At 25.8% G+C, this 22,835-nt stretch overlaps 2 protein-coding genes across 3 annotated transcripts in view; one reads left to right on the top strand and one right to left on the bottom strand.

Annotated features, from left to right (window-relative positions):
* LOC109599525 (nuclear migration protein nudC) overlaps positions 1-22,835 on the top strand; it is an 89,443-nt gene that overhangs the window by 1,881 nt on the left and 64,727 nt on the right. The window lies entirely within an intron of this gene.
* Positions 1-22,835, bottom strand: part of LOC109599528 (uncharacterized) — an 81,189-nt gene that overhangs the window by 379 nt on the left and 57,975 nt on the right. The window contains exons 1-3 of one of the 2 annotated variants that reach the window (XM_020015533.2): positions 12,867-13,057; positions 1,807-1,908; positions 31-397 (exon numbers count right to left, since the gene is read on the bottom strand). In XM_020015533.2, the coding sequence (XP_019871092.2) occupies positions 31-397; positions 1,807-1,908; positions 12,867-12,896 (499 nt within the window). In that variant the 5' untranslated portion in view covers positions 12,897-13,057. Of the gene's footprint in view, positions 1-30; positions 398-1,806; positions 1,909-12,866; positions 13,058-22,835 lie in introns of those variants that run through there. The other variant, XM_049966977.1, reaches the window with a different exon arrangement.

Genomic DNA, 22,835 nt, shown 5'->3' with positions numbered 1-22,835 from the left:
AATACATCTTAAATTTGCCGGCAAACTTACTTTCTAAGAGAAATATGGCAGTGAGTATCCCTATGGTGAACAGCGCCGACATGGACAGCACCAGTATCGTGATGTGATGCTTCCTGCAGAAGCTGCGCTTGGGCGCCGTCTGTCTCGTGTTCATGTTCACGACGGTGAAGTGCATCGAACTGGCTATCGACACGTTGTCGGGCTCGACCGGCTTTTTGGCCGCCCCCAAACCGCCGACAGGCAGACCGAGGGCGTCGCCGCCGCCCGCACTCTGGAGGTAGTACTGGATATTTTGGTTTCGGGTGGTGGCCGCGTCGCGCGCCTCCATCGCCTCGTCCGCCTGGTGGATCTGGGCGAGATTGGCGGCGGTCAGCAACAACGATCCTGATCGTGCACTCTGGAATTAAATGGAAGATAAATTGGTCAGTTTCCTTGCTTGTGGTTGTGCAACGGCGTTTTCCCTTGTGGTAACGATCGATATTAACCTCCGCATTGACACACTGAGGCGGTATAATTGCTTCTGTCCTTTGCGGGATTGCGTAACCAGAAGCAGGTATTGCGGGAGTAGAACGACATGCAAGGCTAAGCGGGCATGCAGAAATCATAGTTCACTATAGATTGTGATGGTTTTTTCTGGCTCTGTCATTGAGATTCGATACCGGTTAACTGTACCTCTCTGTGTTTCTATGCTGTTTTGATTTTTCTGAGGAACATTCCAATAAATTAAAGGCCTGATTTGTCCATCCTTATTTTATTAAACAATTATCTTGTACCATTTTGGGTTTTACAAGATAATTGTGAATATATAAATAATATATTAAGGATCACCCAGGATTGTGTGTTGGCTGACTGATATTTTTATTGATTTTATCTGAGTTGACATTTGCTTGGAGACGAATCGAGAAACTCATGTAAATTTAGATCCGTTTTGGGGTTGTACTTGAACTTGAAGGCGACGTTTTGCAACAGTCGTACTTGTCCAGTTTTGTATGAATTCATTAATCACGGCAACGCTTCACGCTAACCACACGTACACAAGAGGAAAGTTGCGAAACGGCAACGTGTTCTCTCAGGTGATTATGAAACGAAATGAAGTGTTATTTTATTGTAATATGCTCAAATTGTTAATACATATTGTCTATTATACTTATTAAAATCGCATGACCCAAAAACCACCACAGAAAGTTAATTGCATCTTGTTCATTATCCTCTGTTCATGTTATTTGAATATTGTTTTTTGAAGGGAAAATTCTCGACTTTTTACAATGTTTAGTAATATTTATAAAACTTGTTCCATGACATATAACATTTCATAATGGAAAACATTGTCTTTTAAATCGTACTTTTTATATATCTACATAAACAACTCAAGGTTCATTATCAATTAATACTTTAGTGAATAATTCCTGCTTTCCCAAAATTCATTATTATTGATTTCGATAACGTGTGACTCACAGCGTTTCACAAGAAGGCCCGAGTTAAATTTAAAATCGTAGTTAACATCCTCGTAACTTAAGGTCAAGATCAAGTGTTACTTAGTTTGACTGGAAATTATTCAAAAATAACCAATAAACGACTGTTTCAAATCCTGCAATTAACATCAAAACAAATTTCGTATTTTGCACGTAAAATGCATAAATTAACGAAATACCAGGAGTGCGAGCATCAACCCAACTAGGCGCCAATCGTTTATAAAAAACCAGCTGCTAAATCCGTGTTAAGCTATTTAAATGGTAATTAATCCGGTCTATCACCGAATAACTTTATTAATATATTCTCAGTAGCGGATAATTAAGAAAACCTTACCTGTGTACTGTTATTACTAGACGTTGATCCTTTGGAGCTTTTTGAGCCATGAGCTAGTGTGGGTCTTGGTATGTGCCAACTCTTAGCGAGATCTGCTGGGATCTGCAAAAAAGATGCGGTTTTTTTTAAAAAAAATTGGGCTTTCCCCCTAATTTAACGGTTTTGTGACCTGTCCCACGACTGAGTAAACCGATTTTTTGACCGCCTATTGATTCTAATTACGTCTGTGTGTTCATTCATCGGCGCATAATAATTTACATAATCACCTTTCACTGATTTAATCGAGATCGGGATGCACGCAGAACTTTCTCATCAACGGGGGAAGGGTGATAAATGGTAATTAACGACTTAAAAACGACAAATGTAACATGCATTTTTTTCTATCAGCCAAGGACTTCGAGTGTAGAAAGTTTGTACAATTTTTTTTTAAATTGCGTGCCACTTGTCGCATACCGCAGGATCGCCAGATAAAAAACGTGCACTCCTTGTAATTTTTTTTACTTAATGGGCCCGACAACTAATTTCCGAGTCCTTGGAGGACCGCACACACACACACAAAAACCAGATCCTTTATTGTCCGGACCGCACCCGGCTAGTTTTTAAACATTCCTAAGCGATTTTTTTTGCAAGGAAAACGATTCTGGTGCGTTTAGAATGTCCTCGTTTTTTACAACGACTGTCAACGCTATTTCCATATCTGTTATTTTGCCTGTATCAGACATTGACTGGACGTGACTGGAATGACTTAGGAATTTGGAAGGATATCGGTGATTCTAAAACGAGATAACGAAGGAATTTGATCGTTCGCCACGATTATATATATATATTTTTTTTTATAATGGCAGTCGTGGATAATTCGCAATGTCTGGATGATGTGACCTTCTTGTTTGCACGTTTTTATTTTGTTGTGCGGCGTATTTGGCTAATTATTGGGGACACGTTCATTTGAAGTGCATTTCGTTAATGGTTATGTAATGGCAACGCCTTGATCAAACATCCAAACTTTCTACTAATTAAACACGAAAACTCTTTACATCTAATTGTCGAAATTTACAATTGATATTGGGTTATTGCTTATACTGTCCAAATACGATAACTGTTTCTTCAAAATCTTACAATTAAAATCAATAGTTGGCATTAAATTTTGGGGGAAATCTTTAAATTCTTAGTACAAGAACTACATTTAAATGATAATTTAGGATAACTTATATTTTTGAATCAATCTTCGAAAGAAACTTGTAAGAAAACAAAAAAGAGATATATAAAATTTAAAAAATAGATAAAAACTATTTCTTGTGATGTTAAGTTTATTGTCTTCTATTAAAGATATAGTTATATATTGTTACCTCCACTTTATTTTAATATAAACCAAAAAGATATTGGGTTATTGGTTATACAATTCAACTATGATAACTGTGTCTTCAAAATTTGACAATAAAAAACAATAGTTGGCATTAAATTTTGGGGGAACAATAAATTCTCAGTACAAGAACCACATTTAAATGATAATTTAGGATATCTTACATTTTTTGAACAAATCTTTGAACGAAATTTGGAAGAAAACAAAAAAGAGATATAAAAAATTTAAAAAATAGATAAAATCTATTTCTTGTGATGTTAAGTTTATTGTCTTCTATCAAAGTTATAGTTATATCTTGTTACCTCTACTTTATTTTAAAATCCAAAAAGTTTCTAGTAAAAAAGTATATAAAATATTTTCAAGATAAATAATCTTTTCGATACAAGTTTAAAATGTTTTAAGTACAATTTAATATGGTAAATTAAAGAGAAATACTGATTTTTCTGAGAACTCAGTGGTCTTAGACTTCTTAATGGTCATCTTCAATTGTGTTTTGACTCCTCTATTATGTGTTTGATTGCAAGAAATATAAAAAATGTTTTGAATAAAATTTCTTAGAGTATTTTTGAGATTTTATGAAACAGTCTAAAAATTCAGTTCACATATCTACAGGGCTACTGGTTACATTTTGATCGTCTCCTATTAAACATTTTACTATAAGAGTCATAGAAAAAGTTTTAAATTAAATGGTTGGAGAATTTCTGAATTTTTATGAAACATACCTCATTCACCATTCAAAGACATAAATGTATAACCTTCTGTGAAGGCTATGTACGGGGTTATTGGTTACATTTTGACTTAGATTAATAAATATTCTTAAAAATTTTATTCAAGACTCTTTTTTGAATGTAATGAGGTCAAAATATGACCAAAAACTTTGTACAATTCACAAATTGACAGAATTATAAACAAAATATTTGCCATTAAATTTGATAAGTCAAATATTTCAAAGGAATTCTTAATAATTTAAAAAAAAATAACACAAAATTTATCAATTCATATTTGTTTCAACTGATGTAAAAATGTGTAAAATTTAGAAGACAGATAAAAAATAATTCTTTTCTTTTCTTCTGATGTTAACTTTATCGTCTTCAATTCAACCAAATTGAAACTGTAAATTTATATCTTGTTACCTCCAATTTAAGAGGTGATTCAAGAAGTTTATAGTAAAAATATGGCGAATCTTTTAAAGATAACTAATCAAATGTTTTAAATATAATGATTTTTTTGAGTTTTCAGTGGTCTTAGTCCTCTTAATAGTCATTCCAAAGTTCAATTGTATTTTGACTACTCTATTATGTGTTTTATTTCAAGAAATATAAAAAATTTAGTTAATTTGAAGTTATAAATTTATATCTTGTTACCACCTTGTTATTTTAAGAGACGATTCAAGAAGTTTATAGTGAAGATATGGCAAATGTTCTTTAGATAACTATTCAAATGTTTTAAATACAATTTAATTTGGTAAGTCAAAGAAAAATACTGCTTTTTCTGGGAACTTAGTAGCCTTCTTAATGGGGTTAAATTATGACTAATATCGCAGCACGTTAATCGTTTCCAGAAACTCGAACCCGAGACGAAATTTAAAGAATCCCGGTGCCAAACATTGCACCACCTGTCGATACGAGATCAAGGTTGAACAATTACATCTCGCAACGTTTCGCAACGTCGGCACGCGCGAACGAAAGTGAAATTTCACAAACTGAAGATCCCAAAAACACTCAGTTTTCTCCCGACCCGTCCGTCCTTCCGGCAGGACCTCAAACGCAAGGTCCTGGACAATCGTTCCTAGATGATTCACCGTCCCACAAAAGGACGTATTCAAATCGATTGAAATTTATGGAAATCGGCAGCGGTTAATTATCATTATCAATTTGTAATTGCCCGTCACTTGATTTAAATTCGACTTAAATGATATACGAGCTCGGGTCAGTTTCAGCACGGTAATTGATTATACGGTAGCTATTACGACTGCATTAATAAATCTAAATTAAATTAACCAATCAATTCGAAAACGTAACAGTAGTTTGTATTTTTATGTAATTTATTCCACACACAAGTATCTTGAAAAGAGGCAGATGAGATCCGGATGGTTTGGATGCCATCGCCTGGTAATTAGGCAAGGTCGCATCGTCTTGGGGATTTTCACCGGAATAGCTGGCGAAAACAAATAAATTTCGGCACGGCAAGTCTCAGCAGAAAAGGTTAGCCACTATTAGCAGTTCAACGATAAAAATGTTAATGCACTGTTACGTAATCTTGTGGACAATGGCTGTTAACTGTGATTTAACGGGGGCAACGTTTGTTGGACAGCCTCACACACATATTGTAATTAATATTTCTTGATTTTTACCCACAAACATTAAAAGATATGTTCAACCATGAGAATGACATGGGATCACCAAGTGCTGCGACCTTTAAAGGCTCTGATTTCTTCTAGTTAATCTCAAACATTGATCAGGCTGGCGTCGTACAATAAAAATTGAGAAATCACCGATAAATAAATTCAATCATCATTAGTTTTGTACGTAATTATGTTTGTGTGTCAATGTTATCATAAAATTAATCGAAATTTCTCATGAGTAACCCGTTAAATATGTAAACTGTGTAATTAGGTAAAGACTACGGTGCTGTATTGTATAACAAAGTAAAGTTGTTAATGGTACTCTAACATACTCCACTTCGTGCCTTAATAATTGTTATTTTGTAATCCCCTGCAAATTATTATATAATTTAACCCAAATTATTTTTATAAATTAACCCGCGAATTTAATATTTAATATTTTTTACGGCCGAATAACAACAACAAAACGTTCACGTTACATAAATAAAAGTTGGGCAACCGAAGAACGTTGTCAAAGTGCGACAAAACTGGTCGTTTTGCATATTTAGATGTTGTCTACAGTGCACCATTAGAATTTCACGACCAAATTAACCGGAGAGAATGTAAAAATCGTTTGTCTTGACCCAAATTTGATACAAACGGTCTCGCCCCTGTACCTAAACAATGGCGTGTTAATTTTAATGGAACAACACACTGATGGTTGATGGTTGTGTCGTTTCGGGTTATTTGTCATTGAAGTTGTCGAAGAAAGAAAAGTAAAAAGGACGGTTTTATATAATAACTAGGAAATATGTGAAGAACATTTTTTTTCCTAAATTTGAACGTTCGACTATTCCTTTTTAATTAGCTCAGAAGACCGTAACGAAATGTTACCAAAGGTGCACCAGATATGAGCAACGTTTTGTCGTTTACGTGGTTTACATCATGGATTGCTAGAAAATCAACGTGTGCTCTTTTGAAAGATCCTGTTTTCAAGTATTGCTTTTTTATGATTGAACAATTGTGGATATTTATCTGGAGGTTATATAAATATTTAGATTTTAAACAAATTTCTATTCAATATTGTTTGTGACTTTATTATTCATTCATTTTCATTCATCTCTATTCATTTATTATGTGCTTGTAGTAAGAAAATATGATTAACCATTTCTATTTAATAATTTATTGTAAATTTTCTTATTTAAATTAATATTTATAATAAATACATTCATACTTTCATTTGCCTGCTTTTCTTTTGTAAAGCATACTTTTGGAGTATTTTTTTGTACATAATTAATACTAACTAATTATAAAATGTCTATTTAAACTTGTCGAATTCAATTTAAATATTCTGATATTTATAAAAAGTTTCTTAATTAATATAAAGTTTTTTAATTAATTAATTTTCTTTATATTTTTATTTTATTTAGCAGTCTTTGAATAAAATCTTAAAAATTCTCAAAGTTAATATATTTAATCTTTTTTAGTTTGGATTAATTTAATTTTCTAAGTTTATTTTTAAAATTAATGTAATATTGTAAAAAAAATATTCTTCGATATCCTTAAAAAAATTGTATATTGTTTTATTTCATAGTCTAAATTTTAAACAAAATTTTTGAAAGAAAATATTTTTAATTTAATTTTATTATTTTAATTTTGTACATTGTTAGATTTTTATTTTTTTCTATAATTATGGTTTTAAAAGTAATTTAAGCTTATAACAAATTAGAATATATTAATAATATTAATATCAATAATTTTATGTTTATTAAATTTTATTTCTATTTTTCTAATATACCTATTTTATTTTCCATTTTTTATTTTTAGCCCATTTCTGTATATTTATATATATATTTTTTTAAATTAGCATTTAGTAAAAAAAATATTTTTTTATCTTTCAAAAAATTAGTCTATATTAATATTATTTTTAGTCAAAATAAATATTTAATTTTTCTTTATTATTTTAATTTAGTATTTTATTTTTCTTTATTATTTTAATTTAGTATTTTATTTTTTTTCTATAATTTTGCTTTTTAAAATTAATTTAACACTCAATATTAATATTATTTTAAATTTTATATTTATTAAACTTTATTACTATTTTAATTTCCAATTATTTTCAAAATTAATATGATGTATTTTTGTAAAAAAAATTTAATAAAATGTTTTTATATTTTTTTATTATTTTAATTTTGTATTTTATTAGATTTTTATTTTTTCTATAATATTCTATTATTATAATAATAAAATTTAAAATTTACTTTAATTAAATTTTATTTCTATTTTACTAATATTTCTAATTTCCATTTTTTATTATTTTACTTTTGCATTATTTTTTAATATTTTTATTTTCAAATATAATTTTTGATTTTGATTTAATTAATGTAATTTTGAAAAAATATGTTTTTCTATCTTCTGAAAAACATATTAATATTATTTTAATTTGTAGTCCATATTTTTTTTGAATAAAATTTTCTTTTATTTAAAAAATTCTCAATGTAAATAGTTTTTTAAATTCTTCATTTAAAGTTTTTTTGAATTTTAGTTTTTAAAATTGCAATTGGAAAAAAAAATAGGATTTATAGATAAAATTTATGTTTTTTATTTCTTTTATTCAAATCTTCTAAGAAATTATAAATATTAATGACATTTCAATTTTTAACTTCAGTTTTAATGTTCCTCCTACTAATCTGATATTAATAAGAAATGAGTATTTTTACGTAAAAAATCAAATGATTTTTTTTCTAATGTTGGTTTTTAAAATTCATGTAATTTGTAAAAAAAAATAAAATTTATGTTTTTTATTTATTTTATTCGAATCTTCTAAAAAATTATAAATATTAATGACATTTCTATTTTTAACTGCATTTTTAATGCTATTTTTTATAGACTCCTACAAATCTGATATTAATAAAAAATGTGTATTTTTACATAAAAAATAAACTAATTTTATGTAAATTTGCCTGTTTCAATATCTGTCAAATAATTTATTCAAACCACTTTTATAATTTCAGCCCTACCCAACAGTTACACTGTAACAAGTGACCATAAAATCTAAATAGTTTTCTCTTAATGTTTAAACTAACAATAATAGTAATAATAATAATAATAATAATAATAATAAAAGGTAATAATTTAAACATTAACATCGAAGGCTTCGTAGTTTTTATGATTTGTTTAAAAAGTTATAGATTTTCCTTTCTAATTAATTAAAAAAAAGTGAACATTTACATCCTAATAAGGTTCACCTATGAATAAGACAAATAAGGTTCACGTTATCATTAAAATTAAACCCACAAAGGCAATTAATCAGTATCAATTAACGGAAACGTTCACATTATTTAGAAGAAAAAAGAACGACCGTTAATTTATGAACGGATTTTTCTCCTCGGCTTTCCCATTTGCATTGGCCTGCCTTTTCTATTTATTGCAGCAGGACGTAGATCTTTTGATAAGAACGCGAACGCAAATCGGGCACGACATCGAACGGCTGGAATGTTCAGTTTAAGCTCCGGGCGGATTCTGCACGGCTCCGGAATCCATCGGGATGGCTTGTTGCGATGCGTCCGGCAATTAAGACAATGGTCATTTGTGGGCATGTAATAGGTCGGTGTGTGAGTACGCGAAAATGCAAATTAAAAATAATAGACGTTATCTTCTGTAATTATGTATGTGAGTCAAGGTTCACCAACCAACGTTATGAGATCCTTTTGTACCTCTGTTTTTCTGTGTTAATTAAGATATCTTTGCTGTAATAATTGGGCATTTGCTTGTTTAACCGTTGAACAACGCTAATGGTTAATGTCCTTAAGAGCTTCAATGCCGGATTACCTATATTTCATTTTAATTACAAGAGAAAATATTCATTGAACTGTTTCCAATAAAAATTTTACCTTTTTCTTGAGTTTCTCTTAATGAAAAACAGTATATATTAAAAATACTTATTACTTTTTGTTCTTGATCTTGTTGAATTTCTGTTTTATAACAAAATTTGAGTTAATGTAGCCTTTAAAAAATAAAATAATTTAATAAAATCTCTGTTTATTTTATTTTTATCTTAATTATACTTATTTTATTTGTATTTTAGTAACATTTATGTCCATTTTAATAATCCAGATTCTTAATGCATTTCTCGCATTCCCTTCTTAAGTCACCATCCTTGAGTGTCCACAAGAAATTAATTTATTTGATCTGCACGCATTTCGCCGGCGAATCATCGGGTTTAATTGATGGCAGTTTGATTAATCTGATTTCGGTCCGTAATTGAATTGTACCAGCAGTGGATTTTTGTTAATTATGTTTTGACATTTTTTAACGCAGATTTATGCGGTCTCCTTGAAGGAATTATGTGCCGCTCAGTTGTGACAAGCCGTATGTCATCCTGGGTATTTAATTAACAGTTTTTTTTTGTTGCTTGGCGAAGTCTAAAGGTCAGAAAATGCCGAAAGAAAAGTCTGCGGAATTTGTTTTCAGCCTCCTTGCTATAAATAGCCCGGGGGAATTTTACTATACGTTCGTTGATAATTAACAACATTACGGAGTCAATATTTGTACACGTCGGAGATCACTACTATTTATATAATTTTTTCTATTTAGGTTCATGGTACTCGTCTGTCGATTTGGGATTTACGAGATGTTTGCATGTTTATATTGTAGGTTTTTACACTAGCGTAATTGTGGGAATGCGATTATTACAAAACGGTGACACACGGCATTTGAATGAGGAAAAGCTAATAGAATAAATAAATAATTTGGATGTCGTAAAATGTTTGACGAAGCGTCCAATATACAATTATATGTGACGGAGACGGTAATTTTTGATTGGCGTTTTAGGATTATTTGTTGGCAATAATTTTTATTGTTGTAACGTTTATAATTTGGGTCACAAATTTAGGTTAAATTGTATTGTATTATTTATTATTTTCTTATTAATTTTATGAAGTGTAAATATATTTTTTTTTTATAAAAAATTATCAAATATAATTTATTATTATTTTATTAATTTTATGAATTACATATTTAATAAAATTTTTAATTTTTGTTATTTTTTCTAAAAAATCGTTAAAATATTCTATTATGTAAAATTTTAATAAAATGTTGAGTAAATAAAAAATTACAAATCAATTTAAAAAAATTACAATAAAAAATTTTAATAAATATATTGAGTAAATAAAAAAAATATAAAGCAATTAAAAAATAATATTGAAATTTGTGTCAGGAATATAGTTTAAATTTTATTATTATAATTTTATGAATAAATATTTAATAAATTATTTAATTTATATTCTTTTTTATAAAAAATTGTTAAAATATTCTATTATGTAAAATTTAAAAAAAAAATATTGAACAAATATCATCATAAAACAATTTAAAAAAATTTAAATTTGGGTCAAAAATTTAGGTCAAATTTTATTATAAAATGTATAAACATGTATAATTTATATTCTTGTTTATAAAGAATTGTTAAAATATTCCATTATATAAAATTTTTAAAAATATTGAGTAAAAAAATAGGTCATAAAGAATTTAAAAAAAATTAAAATTTAGGTTTGAAATTTTATTATATAATTTATTATTATATTATTTATTTTATAAATTTTATGAATTAAATATTTAATAAAATATTTAATTTTGGTTCTTTTTTATAAAAAAATTGTTAAAATATTTTATTATGTAAAATTTAAAAAAATATTGAATAAATAAAAAGATCACAAAACAATTTAAAAAATTTTGAATTTGGGTTAGAAATTTAGGTTAAATTTTATTATATATTTTATTATTATATTATTTATTTTATGAGTTAAACATATATAATTAATATTCTTTTTTATAAAAAATTGTTAATATATTTTATTATATAAAATTTTTAAAAATATTGATTAAAAAAAAAAAAATAAAATTTGTGTTAGAAATATATTTTAAATTTTATTTTGTAATTTATTATTATATTATTTATTTTGTGAATTAAATATTTAATAAAACTCTTAATTTTTATTCTTTTTTGTAAAAAAACTGTTAAAATATTCTATAATATAAAATTTAAGGTAAGAAAATTAGATTAAATTATATAATTTATTATTATATTAATAATTTTATGAAGTAAATATTTAATAAAATTTCTAATTTATAAAATATGTATATAAAATTTATAAAAAAAATTAATGTTAATTAAAAGATCATAAAGCAGCAATATTTAAAATTTGGGTCAGAAATGTACGTTAAATTTTATTATATAATTTATTATTATATTATAAATTTTATGGATTAAATAGTTAATAAATTGTTTAATTTTTATTCTCTTTTGTAAAAAGTTTCTATTATATAAAAATATTGAGTAAATAAAAGAATTAAAAATTTATTATTATTTTTAATTATGTGATAATTTGTAAAATAAAAAAAAAAGGAATTTTATAAAAAAAAAATAATAAACACAATATATATTAAAAAAATTAAACAATTATTAAAATATTTATAAAATAAAAAAAGAAATAATAAATATTTTAACTGATTTTTATACATATTTCTGAAATTCTTATAATTTAAATTTTTAAACATTTAACATCAAAAATCTTATTTATTTTTAATCTTAATAATAATTTTTCACTTGTTATATTAAAATATTTACTATCACTATTTCTAATATTTATTTTTTTATAATTTAATAATCTTATTTTAATTAAAAAAAATAAAATTGAAACGATTAATGTATTTAAAATAATTTATAAAGAATCTAAAAATATAATTACAATTTTCAAATGTATTATTTATAATATTATTTTGAATAATTTAACAAAATATAATATATTAAAAAATTTAAAAAATTCTTATAATTTATTCTCAAAAAGGCAAATCAAAATATTTCAATTATATTATTGTTTAGGTTTGTTATTAAAAATTGACTTAACCTTTTTAATAATTTATAGTAAAAAATAAAATTTTAAAAAGATTCTAATTTTTTTATTTTTATTTATGTTTTGTTTATATGAAAATAAATAATAGAATAGAAATAATGAATTTCCAAAATTATAGTAAATTTCAAATTACTTTATTTTTTATGGAATTTTCTAGCAACAGTTATTTTAATATTGTTATTTTAAATTATAGGTATAAAATTAATATAAATATTTTTATAATAAAAATAACAATATTTTGTGAAATTTCAATTAAAAACAATTTTTTATGGTCGCAGTTAATTATTTATTGTTATTTTAAAAATAGTAAATATTTTATTTCTTCCCTATTTATATTTTACACATTTATAAAATAGTTTTATGTCTGGCAGTTCATTTAAAAAGTCACATTTAACGACCAGCAATTATTTACTCGTTGGGCTAGGTCACGAATTGATAATCGCCGCACCGCATCGACTTGACTTACGTTATCCGGAACGAAACTTCTGTTCTCCATCCTTGCGTCTGAGATAAGTTTCCACGTCAAAGACAGATATGCAATTTGATTGGGCAAAATCAACAAACTAACGTGCGTTCCGCGATATCATCCACTAATTCAACCACACCACTCTCCAAGAACTCAGCACACTGGTTCGCGAGCGCCGCTTTACTGGTCCCGCGTCGACGTCGCCGGTCGCTTAAGTAACGTCGTGCCGGTCCAGCATCTCGTCCGACGACGTTGCCACCGATTTCCCCCCACACGAGATCCGCTACTTTATTTTGTTTTTTTCTTTTTACAATTTTTTTTTCTTAATTTTATTTTTTGTTTAATTTAAAAAATTTTAATAATTGTTGCTTAATGTTGTTTTTATCTTGTGAACAAAAATGTTGCTTTATATTTGTTTATTAAATCACACACTGGAACAATATAAAAATTTGTTGGCATATACGTATTTTTTTATTTTTAATAAAATTATTTAAAAAATAGGTAAAAGTATTAACTTGTTATGACACCAAAGATTTATTGTGATTTTAATTTTTTATAAATTAAACATTAAATATTTTTTCCTTTTTTCATAGTCTTTTAACAAATAAAATACAATATTTTTATGTAAAGTGAAATAAACACCTGTCATTCATAGTAATGAATTACATAAATTGAATATTATTATGTGTACATTTTGATTAATTAATAAGTTTGTCATTTTTATTCATAATAAAATTCACTATTTTATAAAAAAATATTATTAATTAATAATATTACTGTGACAAATTAATTAAGTCTGAATAAGAAATCAGACTATATAATAATAGACAAAATATAATACATACTAATTGTGACAATTTTTGTACAAAATTAACATAATTAATCAGTAATTTAATTCTCTGTATTTAATTGTGTTAATAAACTGCAATAATTATCATGGATAATAAATTATTAAATGTAAATTTCATTAAACAATGATTCATTTGTTGTCAGTAGTATTGTCCTGACAGAAAACATAGATATTTATTTATTCTATGTTTAAAAACATTTTCCTTCTTAAAAAATTCCAAAATCAAGAAATAACAGAAATTGATTATTTGTTGAGTTAATTAATTTCATTAATAATGATGATTATTTTTTTTATAATTATTTTTTTAATAACAATTTTCTTTATAAGAAATCACCAACAAAAAAAAATTGATTTTATATCTAATTTATTGCTTTCCAATGCATTAATATATTTTTTAGTTACATTTTCTCTTTCAAAAAATCTCTTAATAAAGGAAAACAGAAAAAATTTTTTTATATTATTTATAATATAATAAATAAATATAATTATCAGTGAAAAAAGTAATTTTCTTTAAATAATGATGAAAAACATTTTTTATTTTGTTCATATTCTATATTTAATTGCAATAATTTTCTTTATAAAAAATCCCAAACAAAAAACAAATAAATCAAATATTGATTTTATATCTATTTTATTGTTTTTCAATGTTTTAATATATTTTTCAGTTACATTTTCCCTTTAAGAAATTTCAAAATCAAGGAAATCACAAAAAAACAAGCAAAAGCAAAAATATTGATTTTTATTGATTTTATATTAAGTATTGGGTTACTAAAGTACCATAATTTTAATGTGGAAAAGATATATATTTTATTTTGTTCATATTCTATATTTAATAGTTATAATTTTCTTTATAAAAAATCACCAACAACAAAAAAAAAAAATAAGGAGAAATATTGATTTTATATCTATTTTATTATTTTTCATTGCATTAATATATTTTTTAGTTAATTTTCCCTTTCAAAAAATCAAGGAAAACACAAAAATTGATTTATATTTTCTTCATATTATTTATTGGGTTAATATTATATTAATCATATTTTTCATGTGAAAAAGGTAAGTTTCATTAAATAATGATGATGAAAACATATTTTTTGTTAATTTTGTTTATATTCTATATTTAATAACAACAATTTTCTTTATAAAAAATCACAAACAAGAAAAAATATAAAGAAAAATATTGATTTTTATATTAATTTTATTGCTTTTCAATGCATTCATATATTTTTTTGGCTAATTTTCCCTTTCAAAAAATACTAAATTGAAGGAAAAAAACATTTTCTTTATAAAAAATCACAAACAAGAAAAAATATAAAGAAAAATATTTTGTATCTATTTTATTGCTTTTCAAATATATTAATGTATTTTTTAGTTACAAAAAAAATCACCAAACAACAATAAAAAATAAAGAGAAATATTGATTTTATATCTATTTTAACACTTTTCAATGCACGATATATTTTTTAGTTAAATTTTCCCTTTAAAAAAATCTTAAAATCAAGAAAAACAAAATTGATTTACATTTTTTTCATATTATTTAAATGAGCTGCCATAATTTTCATGTGGAAAAGGTGAATTTCCTTAAATAATGATGATGATGTATTTTTTATTTTGTTTATATTCTATATTTAATAACAACGATTTTCTTTATAAAAAATCACAAACAATAAAAAATATATTGATTTTGTATATATTGGGGTTAATAATTTACCCCAATTTTCAAGTGGAAAAGTTAAATTTTATTAAATAATGATGATCAAATCTATAATAACATTTTATCTTTTTTAAATTCTGTCAAACAACAATTAAATAAAGAAAAATAGTGATTTTATATTTATTTTATTGCTTTTCAAATGCAATAATAAATGTTTTAATTGCTTTCCTTTAAAATGTTAATTTCAAAGCTTTTCTACGTATTGATTAGATTCGATTATTGTTTTCCCTAAAGGTATAAATAAAAATTGACCATTTTACCACAAATGATGAATTTTTTTTTAACATAAACATAACATTTAAAGTATTAACAAAAACAGTATACAATAACAATCTCGTATTCAAGATATGCATACTATAAGTAACTACATCCTCTAAAATGTTAATCAATATTAATTAAAGTGAGGCAATTTTGCGTAATAAAGTAATCAAATCAAAGCTAATAACGTTTAGGTATTAACATATGTAAATGGTGACTTCCAGTTTTACAATTTTACAATTATTTTTTTGAAGAAATAAGGTGGGACAGAATCACATAAAATCTGGTTTTTTTTGATGTCCTTGAAAACTATACAGAACAGTTTGATAATAAAGGCATAACAACTGTTATCTCTCAGTGTCCATAAAATTTTAATTGTATTGTATAACAGGTTTTAAAAAGTAAATTGATGATATACTTAATTGTTTACAATGTTATTGTAAAATCATATTATTTATTACTTGAATTCTTTTAGACATTTCTATATATATTTTTTTAATAAATTGTTGATTAAATGCAGTTTAAAATCGGATTAGTCATTTTAATTTGTAAGACGTGTCTGCAAATTTAATCCTACAAACAAAATTACGTCAAAAATATTGCGTACAAACCTAAAGAAATTAACAAAATTAAAAGTTAATTGCACATTACGAACAAATTAACACCGAGTTTACCTCAATTAGTTAACGATAAGTCCACAGATTAAAAAAAAAAAGTTAGAAACGTACCGTTTTGATGGAATTACGTGGTTTTGGCAACGGCGCAAATTGCTTATCGGTTTCGGCGAAGCACGCGACCGCGAGTCTGGGCGAACAGGATGCTGCGAAGACGCAGAGCTTTTTTTCGAGGTGTGCTCGTCGCGGAATTTCGCCCAAAGAAATACAATCGATTCCGAGACCGTGGATCGACGACTGGTTTCCATCCAGGGGATAATCTCGTAAAGTCCATCGATAAATATATTTTTTTATTTATTTAAATACTCATTTATTATACACATCCGTATACGTATTAGAATTTTGTCAGTATCTGTTGGTTATTTAATTAAAAATTCAAATATTCTCACAGGTTTTTTTAATATGTAAATAAATTTTATGATAAATTTAAAAAAAGATTTTTAAATATTTTTATAAGTAAATAAATTAATATCATAAAAATGGTTTTCATTAAAATTAAAATTATTAATATTTTTATGCTGAAATCAGTAATTGATTCTATTTATCCACAATTTTGGAAGCAGTTAGAATACGTCATATAATGAAGAAAATTTCTCCTGAAGAAGATACAGCCCCGCTTTTTCTCGCCCTATTTTCTACGCCACTGAATATTTTTATAATTATTAAGCTTTTCATATTCTTTGTATAATTAAGAAGAAAAAAGGTGCTCTTGATTAACTTTGATCATTACATCCGTTTTTGAGATATTTCAGATTTAATGTTCACTTAATTTTCTTCAAACATTAAAACTGAAATATCTTAAAAACGGTTGTGATAATCAATATTAATTAAGAGTGCCTTTTTTCTTCTAAATTATGTAATAAATATGAGAAGCCTAATAGTTTTAAAAAATATTCAATGATGAGGAAGTTAGGGGATGAAAAAGGGGAGAACCCCCCAGAATCTACGGTACTGTGTGTCGTTATAGAAAAAGTTTATTACATTGAATTATATGTACAAATTTTAGTATATTACATATCAAATTTAAACACAATTGGACAAAAGAATAAGAAAGAAAATATGAGTAAAAAAGTAGTTTTTAAAATGTAAATTTGAAGGGCTGTATTTTTTTCAGAAGAAAATTTAGAAAAAAAAAATATTTACATTTTCTTCATTATTGGTGTGTATTATTCTAATGTACATGCTTACAATTCAATGTAATAAACTTTACATTTTGTTACGGTGGCGTAGATTGTGAGGGTTACACCTCTTTTTCTCACCCAATTTTCTACACCACTCAATATTTTTTAAAACTGTTAACCTTTTTATATTCTTAGTACAATTTAGAAGAAAAAAGGTGCGCTTGATTTATTTTGATTATTACAGCCCTTTTTGAGATATTTCAGATTTAATGTTTGAAGAAAATTAAAGTGAACATTAAATCTGAAATATTTCAAAAACGGCTGTAATAATCAAAATTAATCAAGAGCACTTTTTTCTTCTTAATTATGCAAACAATATGAAAAGCTTAATGGTTTTAAAAAATATTCAATGGCGAGGTAAATAGGGAGAGAAAAGGAGGAGCACCCCAATCTAAACTACGGTGTCATTATAGAAAAAGTTTATTAGATTAAATAATAAGTACATATTTTAGGATAATACACACCTTAATTAAACACAATTGGACCGTGTGTTACGGAAATATGAGAAAAAATTTGAAATTTAAAGGGCTGTATTTTCTTTAGGAGAAACTGTCGAAAAATATTTCTATATAATTTATATATCTAATATACTGCTCCAAAATTTTGACCACTTATTTTAGAAATGTATCTTTGTACAATAGTAATATAGTTATGTATACTTATGGAGAAGATGTGTGGGTTGATCTTCATGTCAATAAATATTTATGTACTGCTAATAGAATGGTGTATTTACAGGATTAAATAATACACATCTTTAAACATATAAATTGTTACAATAAACATTATAAACACATACTCAATTATTGTCTGAAACTACAAATATGTTGCTTTAACAACAATTAGTTATAGCTCAAACTACTGCATATTTAACAGGCATCTCGTAACATATCAATTTCACTAAAAAACCTGCATGATTATCTGCTTCAAAACAAACTGCCGTAAAACCTGCACTTTATTTCATCATGAATACGCACCATTTTTTAAAAACTGCGTTACACACATTCACATCCAAACATCGCAGTACTTTTATGAACGAGTACCATTTGAAAATTCATAAATCATTCGAAAAATTTGCCACGGCGATAATTGTACCAATTATAAGAATTATCGTAATTTAATTGTTTTTTAATTTCGATTTTTTTTTACCTTCGAATGGGATATTAGAAGTGACACGTGTCGGTTTAAGATCCGGCAGTTCAATTATGTAAAACAACAATATAAAATCCAGATCTTGAGCTGCATTACAGGTGGCATTAAATAATGCTTTTTGTTGTTGTTTGCTTCGATTAAAACGCTATAAATAATCTTTTCATCCGGTGCCATTTACATTAAATTACGTCCAGTTACTCAGGATGACTGTTTTTTCTTCTCAGATTTGTACTGTGACTAATTTCAAATGAATGTTGAAGGATTTAATTAGTTTACAGCAATAATATATTAAGGAAATGGTCTTTTACTTATGTTAAGGGTAATTTGAATGTGTTAAGTGTGCAAATTATTCATTTCTGTGGTGGTTTGTTTATAATTGAATAAGCTAAACTTGGAAAATTGCATGAAATTTTAATAATTCATCCATGGTGGAAGGCTACAAATATAAATAAAAAACTAGTTTCGTCTTCAATTGGCAAAAATGTAGGAGAACATTTGTATAACTCATAAGTTGTTATTGGTACTTGTTCATCAGACAAATTTATCTTGTCACACCGAAGTAAATAAAGTCTGCCCAATTAAAAATGTCACCTAAAAAAATGGATAATTAAGTAATTAATAAAGTTAAAAGGAGGACTCTTTAATCTGTAAACAATTTCGACACTTTTTGATCTCATCACAGAATAAATAACTATTATTTTCTATGATCACACTGTTTGTTAGATAATGTCTGACACCGACTTATTTTCTTTGCAATAAGAACTAAAACAACATTGCACCGGTAATGTTACAGAGAACAAACAAAAATTACCGAATACAAATAAAAGTTACTGACGTAACTAGTCTGGCTGTATAATTTAATTATATAATTTTGGGTGTTAATTAACAAATAGTAGTGAGATAATTAGAGTGTAACGAAAATTTGGCAGGAATGCCCATTTACTACTAAATTAACAAAATTACCAGGTACAGGATGTTAAAGTTATGTTAATTTATTAACGACATGTTCCAGTTGATTGATTGTTATTCCCAATGTTACAGATTCTATAAATAAAAGTTGCATGCGATTATAATGATTTTTTTCCTGTTGTCACATGCCTAATATTATTTAGATGATTTTCTGGGTAATTCCTTAAAGATCATACCGTACCGTACTCCAGGTTTTTACTGGCAAACTAAAGTACGTGACTAACATGGCACGTAAAACAATTTGAATACCGGAAATCTGATTTTTGCGGTTTTGTTTTAGCTACCATAAATTCACAAACCACAATTACCTCTTTAAATACAACGTGATGATCAATTGTTACACATTATTTAACCATAATTGTGTAACGTGCGACTTAAAGATGAGTCAATTTGATACAACTACATAATAGTAACGTTAAAAATAAACTACAATCATTTATTTATATATTTTGTTATCCTTTCGGGTTTTTTGGCGTCATTTCGACATTGTTTGTCTCATATATCACATTGGGGCGACCTTCACACCGTGAACTTTCCAAAATTTAAATTTTCTATCAAAAAACTAACCTAAGCCAATGCGAATTAGATCAGCCGACAGAAATACGTACCTGTTTGCGGAATGCGTCAGTGATTAATTGATTAATGGGCGGAATTTGGGTGCGAAAAAAACCGTAAATGTTAAGAAAACTAGTCGAGTGGCGCAGCACTTGAAGATGCACCATGAGATAAGGAAGTTATGTAATTAAAATTAATAAACATTTCGTAATTCGTAGTGAGTGAATCAATGATTATTTTATTGTGAAAGGTTGGAGTGTATTTATAAACGTTATGAGTACTATAAAGTCTCCAGATTTTTCGGTTTTAAGTCTTTCATTGTCTCTTAATAGATAAAACTGTTAAAAGAATTTAAAGGATATACTATAAAATACCTTCAGTCTGTCAATATTTTTAATTTCTTATTATTTATTATAATATTTGGTCTGAAGTATCTATGGCTTTATTTAAATAGGAGACATATATATTCAAGGTACGTGGGTTCATTAAAATTTTATATCGATTAAAAACATAAAAAATTAATTTTTTAGAGTGTTGTATAATTTGATTTTTATAATTTGTAAACTTTAAAAACCAATAATTTATTTGAGACTAATTTTAATTTTAAAAATATGTTCTTTGGCCATTGTTAAAAGCTTTAAAGTTTTCTATTTAAATTGAGGAATTTGTGAAGGTCTACAAATAAATTAATTTCTTCTAAATTTTTTAATAAAATTTTGTTTTTATAAAAACTAAATTTTACATACAAATATGTAAAAATATATTAAAATTAATAAAAAATATGAATATTATATTATTATTTTTTAAATAATTTTTAATGATTTTAACTTAAATTTCTATATATTTATCTTTTCTTAAAATTATAAATGTTAATTTAATGGATACAACTAGTTTAAAAATTTAAAACAATTTTAAAACGTTGGAAAATTACTTTTCATACACATTTATTTATTTATTTAAAAATAAATGGAAATATAAAAAAAAATATATTGCATCTATGATTAAGTTTTCTAATTTGTTTTTATTATAAAGCTTATTAAATTTTATTTAATTTTATATAAAATTTTAGTTTTGTAAAATATTTAATTTTCTTAAATAATATGATATAGTAAATTTATAATTTAAAATTCAAAATTGTGTTTTGCTCATTTTTCGTAACTTTTGTGTGTTTAAATTTGGTATGTTTTATAAAAATAACTACCTACAATTAAATGAAATAAATTTTTTTCATATAATTCAGTAATGTATATTTTGGAGGATTGTCATCTTTTATTTTCCCTATTTTCTACAAAACTGTATATTTTTCAAAACTATTAATATTTTTATACTTTTTGCACAATTTAGAAGAACAAAAGTATTCTTAATTGATATTTGATAATCACAGTCGTTTTTGAGATATTTCAGTTTTAATATTTGAAGAAAATTGAAGAGAACACTAAATATGAAATATCTCAAAATCGGTTGTGATAATCAAAATTAATCAAGAGTATCTTTTTTCTTCCAAATTGTCTAAAGAATATAAAAATATTAATAGTTTTAAAAAATATTTAATGACAGGGAAAATAGGGTGAAAAAAGAATCCCTCGGAAAGTACGCCACTGTAATAATATGGAAAAAGTTGAAATTTTGACGAAAAATGATTAAACTTTAATTGTTATTAACTGTAAAATATTTTTTATTAAAGGTAGAAAAAAGTTTTCTATATAATTTAGAAGATAATGTACTGATTTTTTTGTTTCTTCTCAAATTTATTCTGTTGTGTTAATTTCTGAACTTAACATAATAATTAAATATTATATTTGTAGAAAAATTTCCCATTATTCAAAACTTATCTTAATTTAAAAAATATAGGTATTTAAAAATGTCATTTTTTATCTAATTATTTCATAATTGTTACTTCATATACGTTGTAATTAAGAACATTTTTCAGACAATTCCTTGAACAGTTTCAAGTTCATAAATTTTATATTAAAACGATTCTAAAATATTCCTTTTTTTTATTGTAGGTATTAAATGCTGCATTTAAGTCGTTATATTGCTTTAAAACATTTATCTTAAGCAGGATTTGCTAAATTCTCGGAATATTTGAGATGCATTTTGAATAAGCATTTCCAATGAAATCACACATGACTCTTCATTTAAAAATCCATAATCAACCAAACACTTTTTTTATGTGATTGGTGTGCGTCCTTAGTGTCTAGTTTTAAAACGCCTAACCTTGCAACTGTTTCAAACGTTTTAAAATAATTATAATTAACAGTGATCTTTTAATTACACCACATACATATGTAAGTAACCTTAGCGTACCAAAATCGTTACCGACATTGCTAATTTTCTTCAGTAAGTAAGCTCCATAGTTTTTCACCCACTAATTACCCAAGCAAAAGGCATTGAACGGCGATAATGATCGGATTAATTAATCGAAATTATTAATCGACTGTTAATTGAACTGGCGATTAGTACAACCGGAAAAACGACATTAAAGTCATAAACATTGATTGGGTCATTTTCAGAAAACCATGTCCAATAAAATGGCCATTTTAATTATGAAAACCTTCCGAGATATATTTGTCTTTCATTACCCGGATTAAATGAATGTATCGCGGGCAATCATAAATAACG

This window comes from Aethina tumida, chromosome 4 (assembly GCF_024364675.1).
Source record: "Aethina tumida isolate Nest 87 chromosome 4, icAetTumi1.1, whole genome shotgun sequence".
In the NCBI taxonomy this organism is placed as follows: Eukaryota; Metazoa; Arthropoda; class Insecta; order Coleoptera; family Nitidulidae; genus Aethina; species Aethina tumida.
The sequence above is the reverse complement of the archived record's forward strand: the minus strand, read 5'-3'. Positions and strand labels throughout refer to the sequence as shown.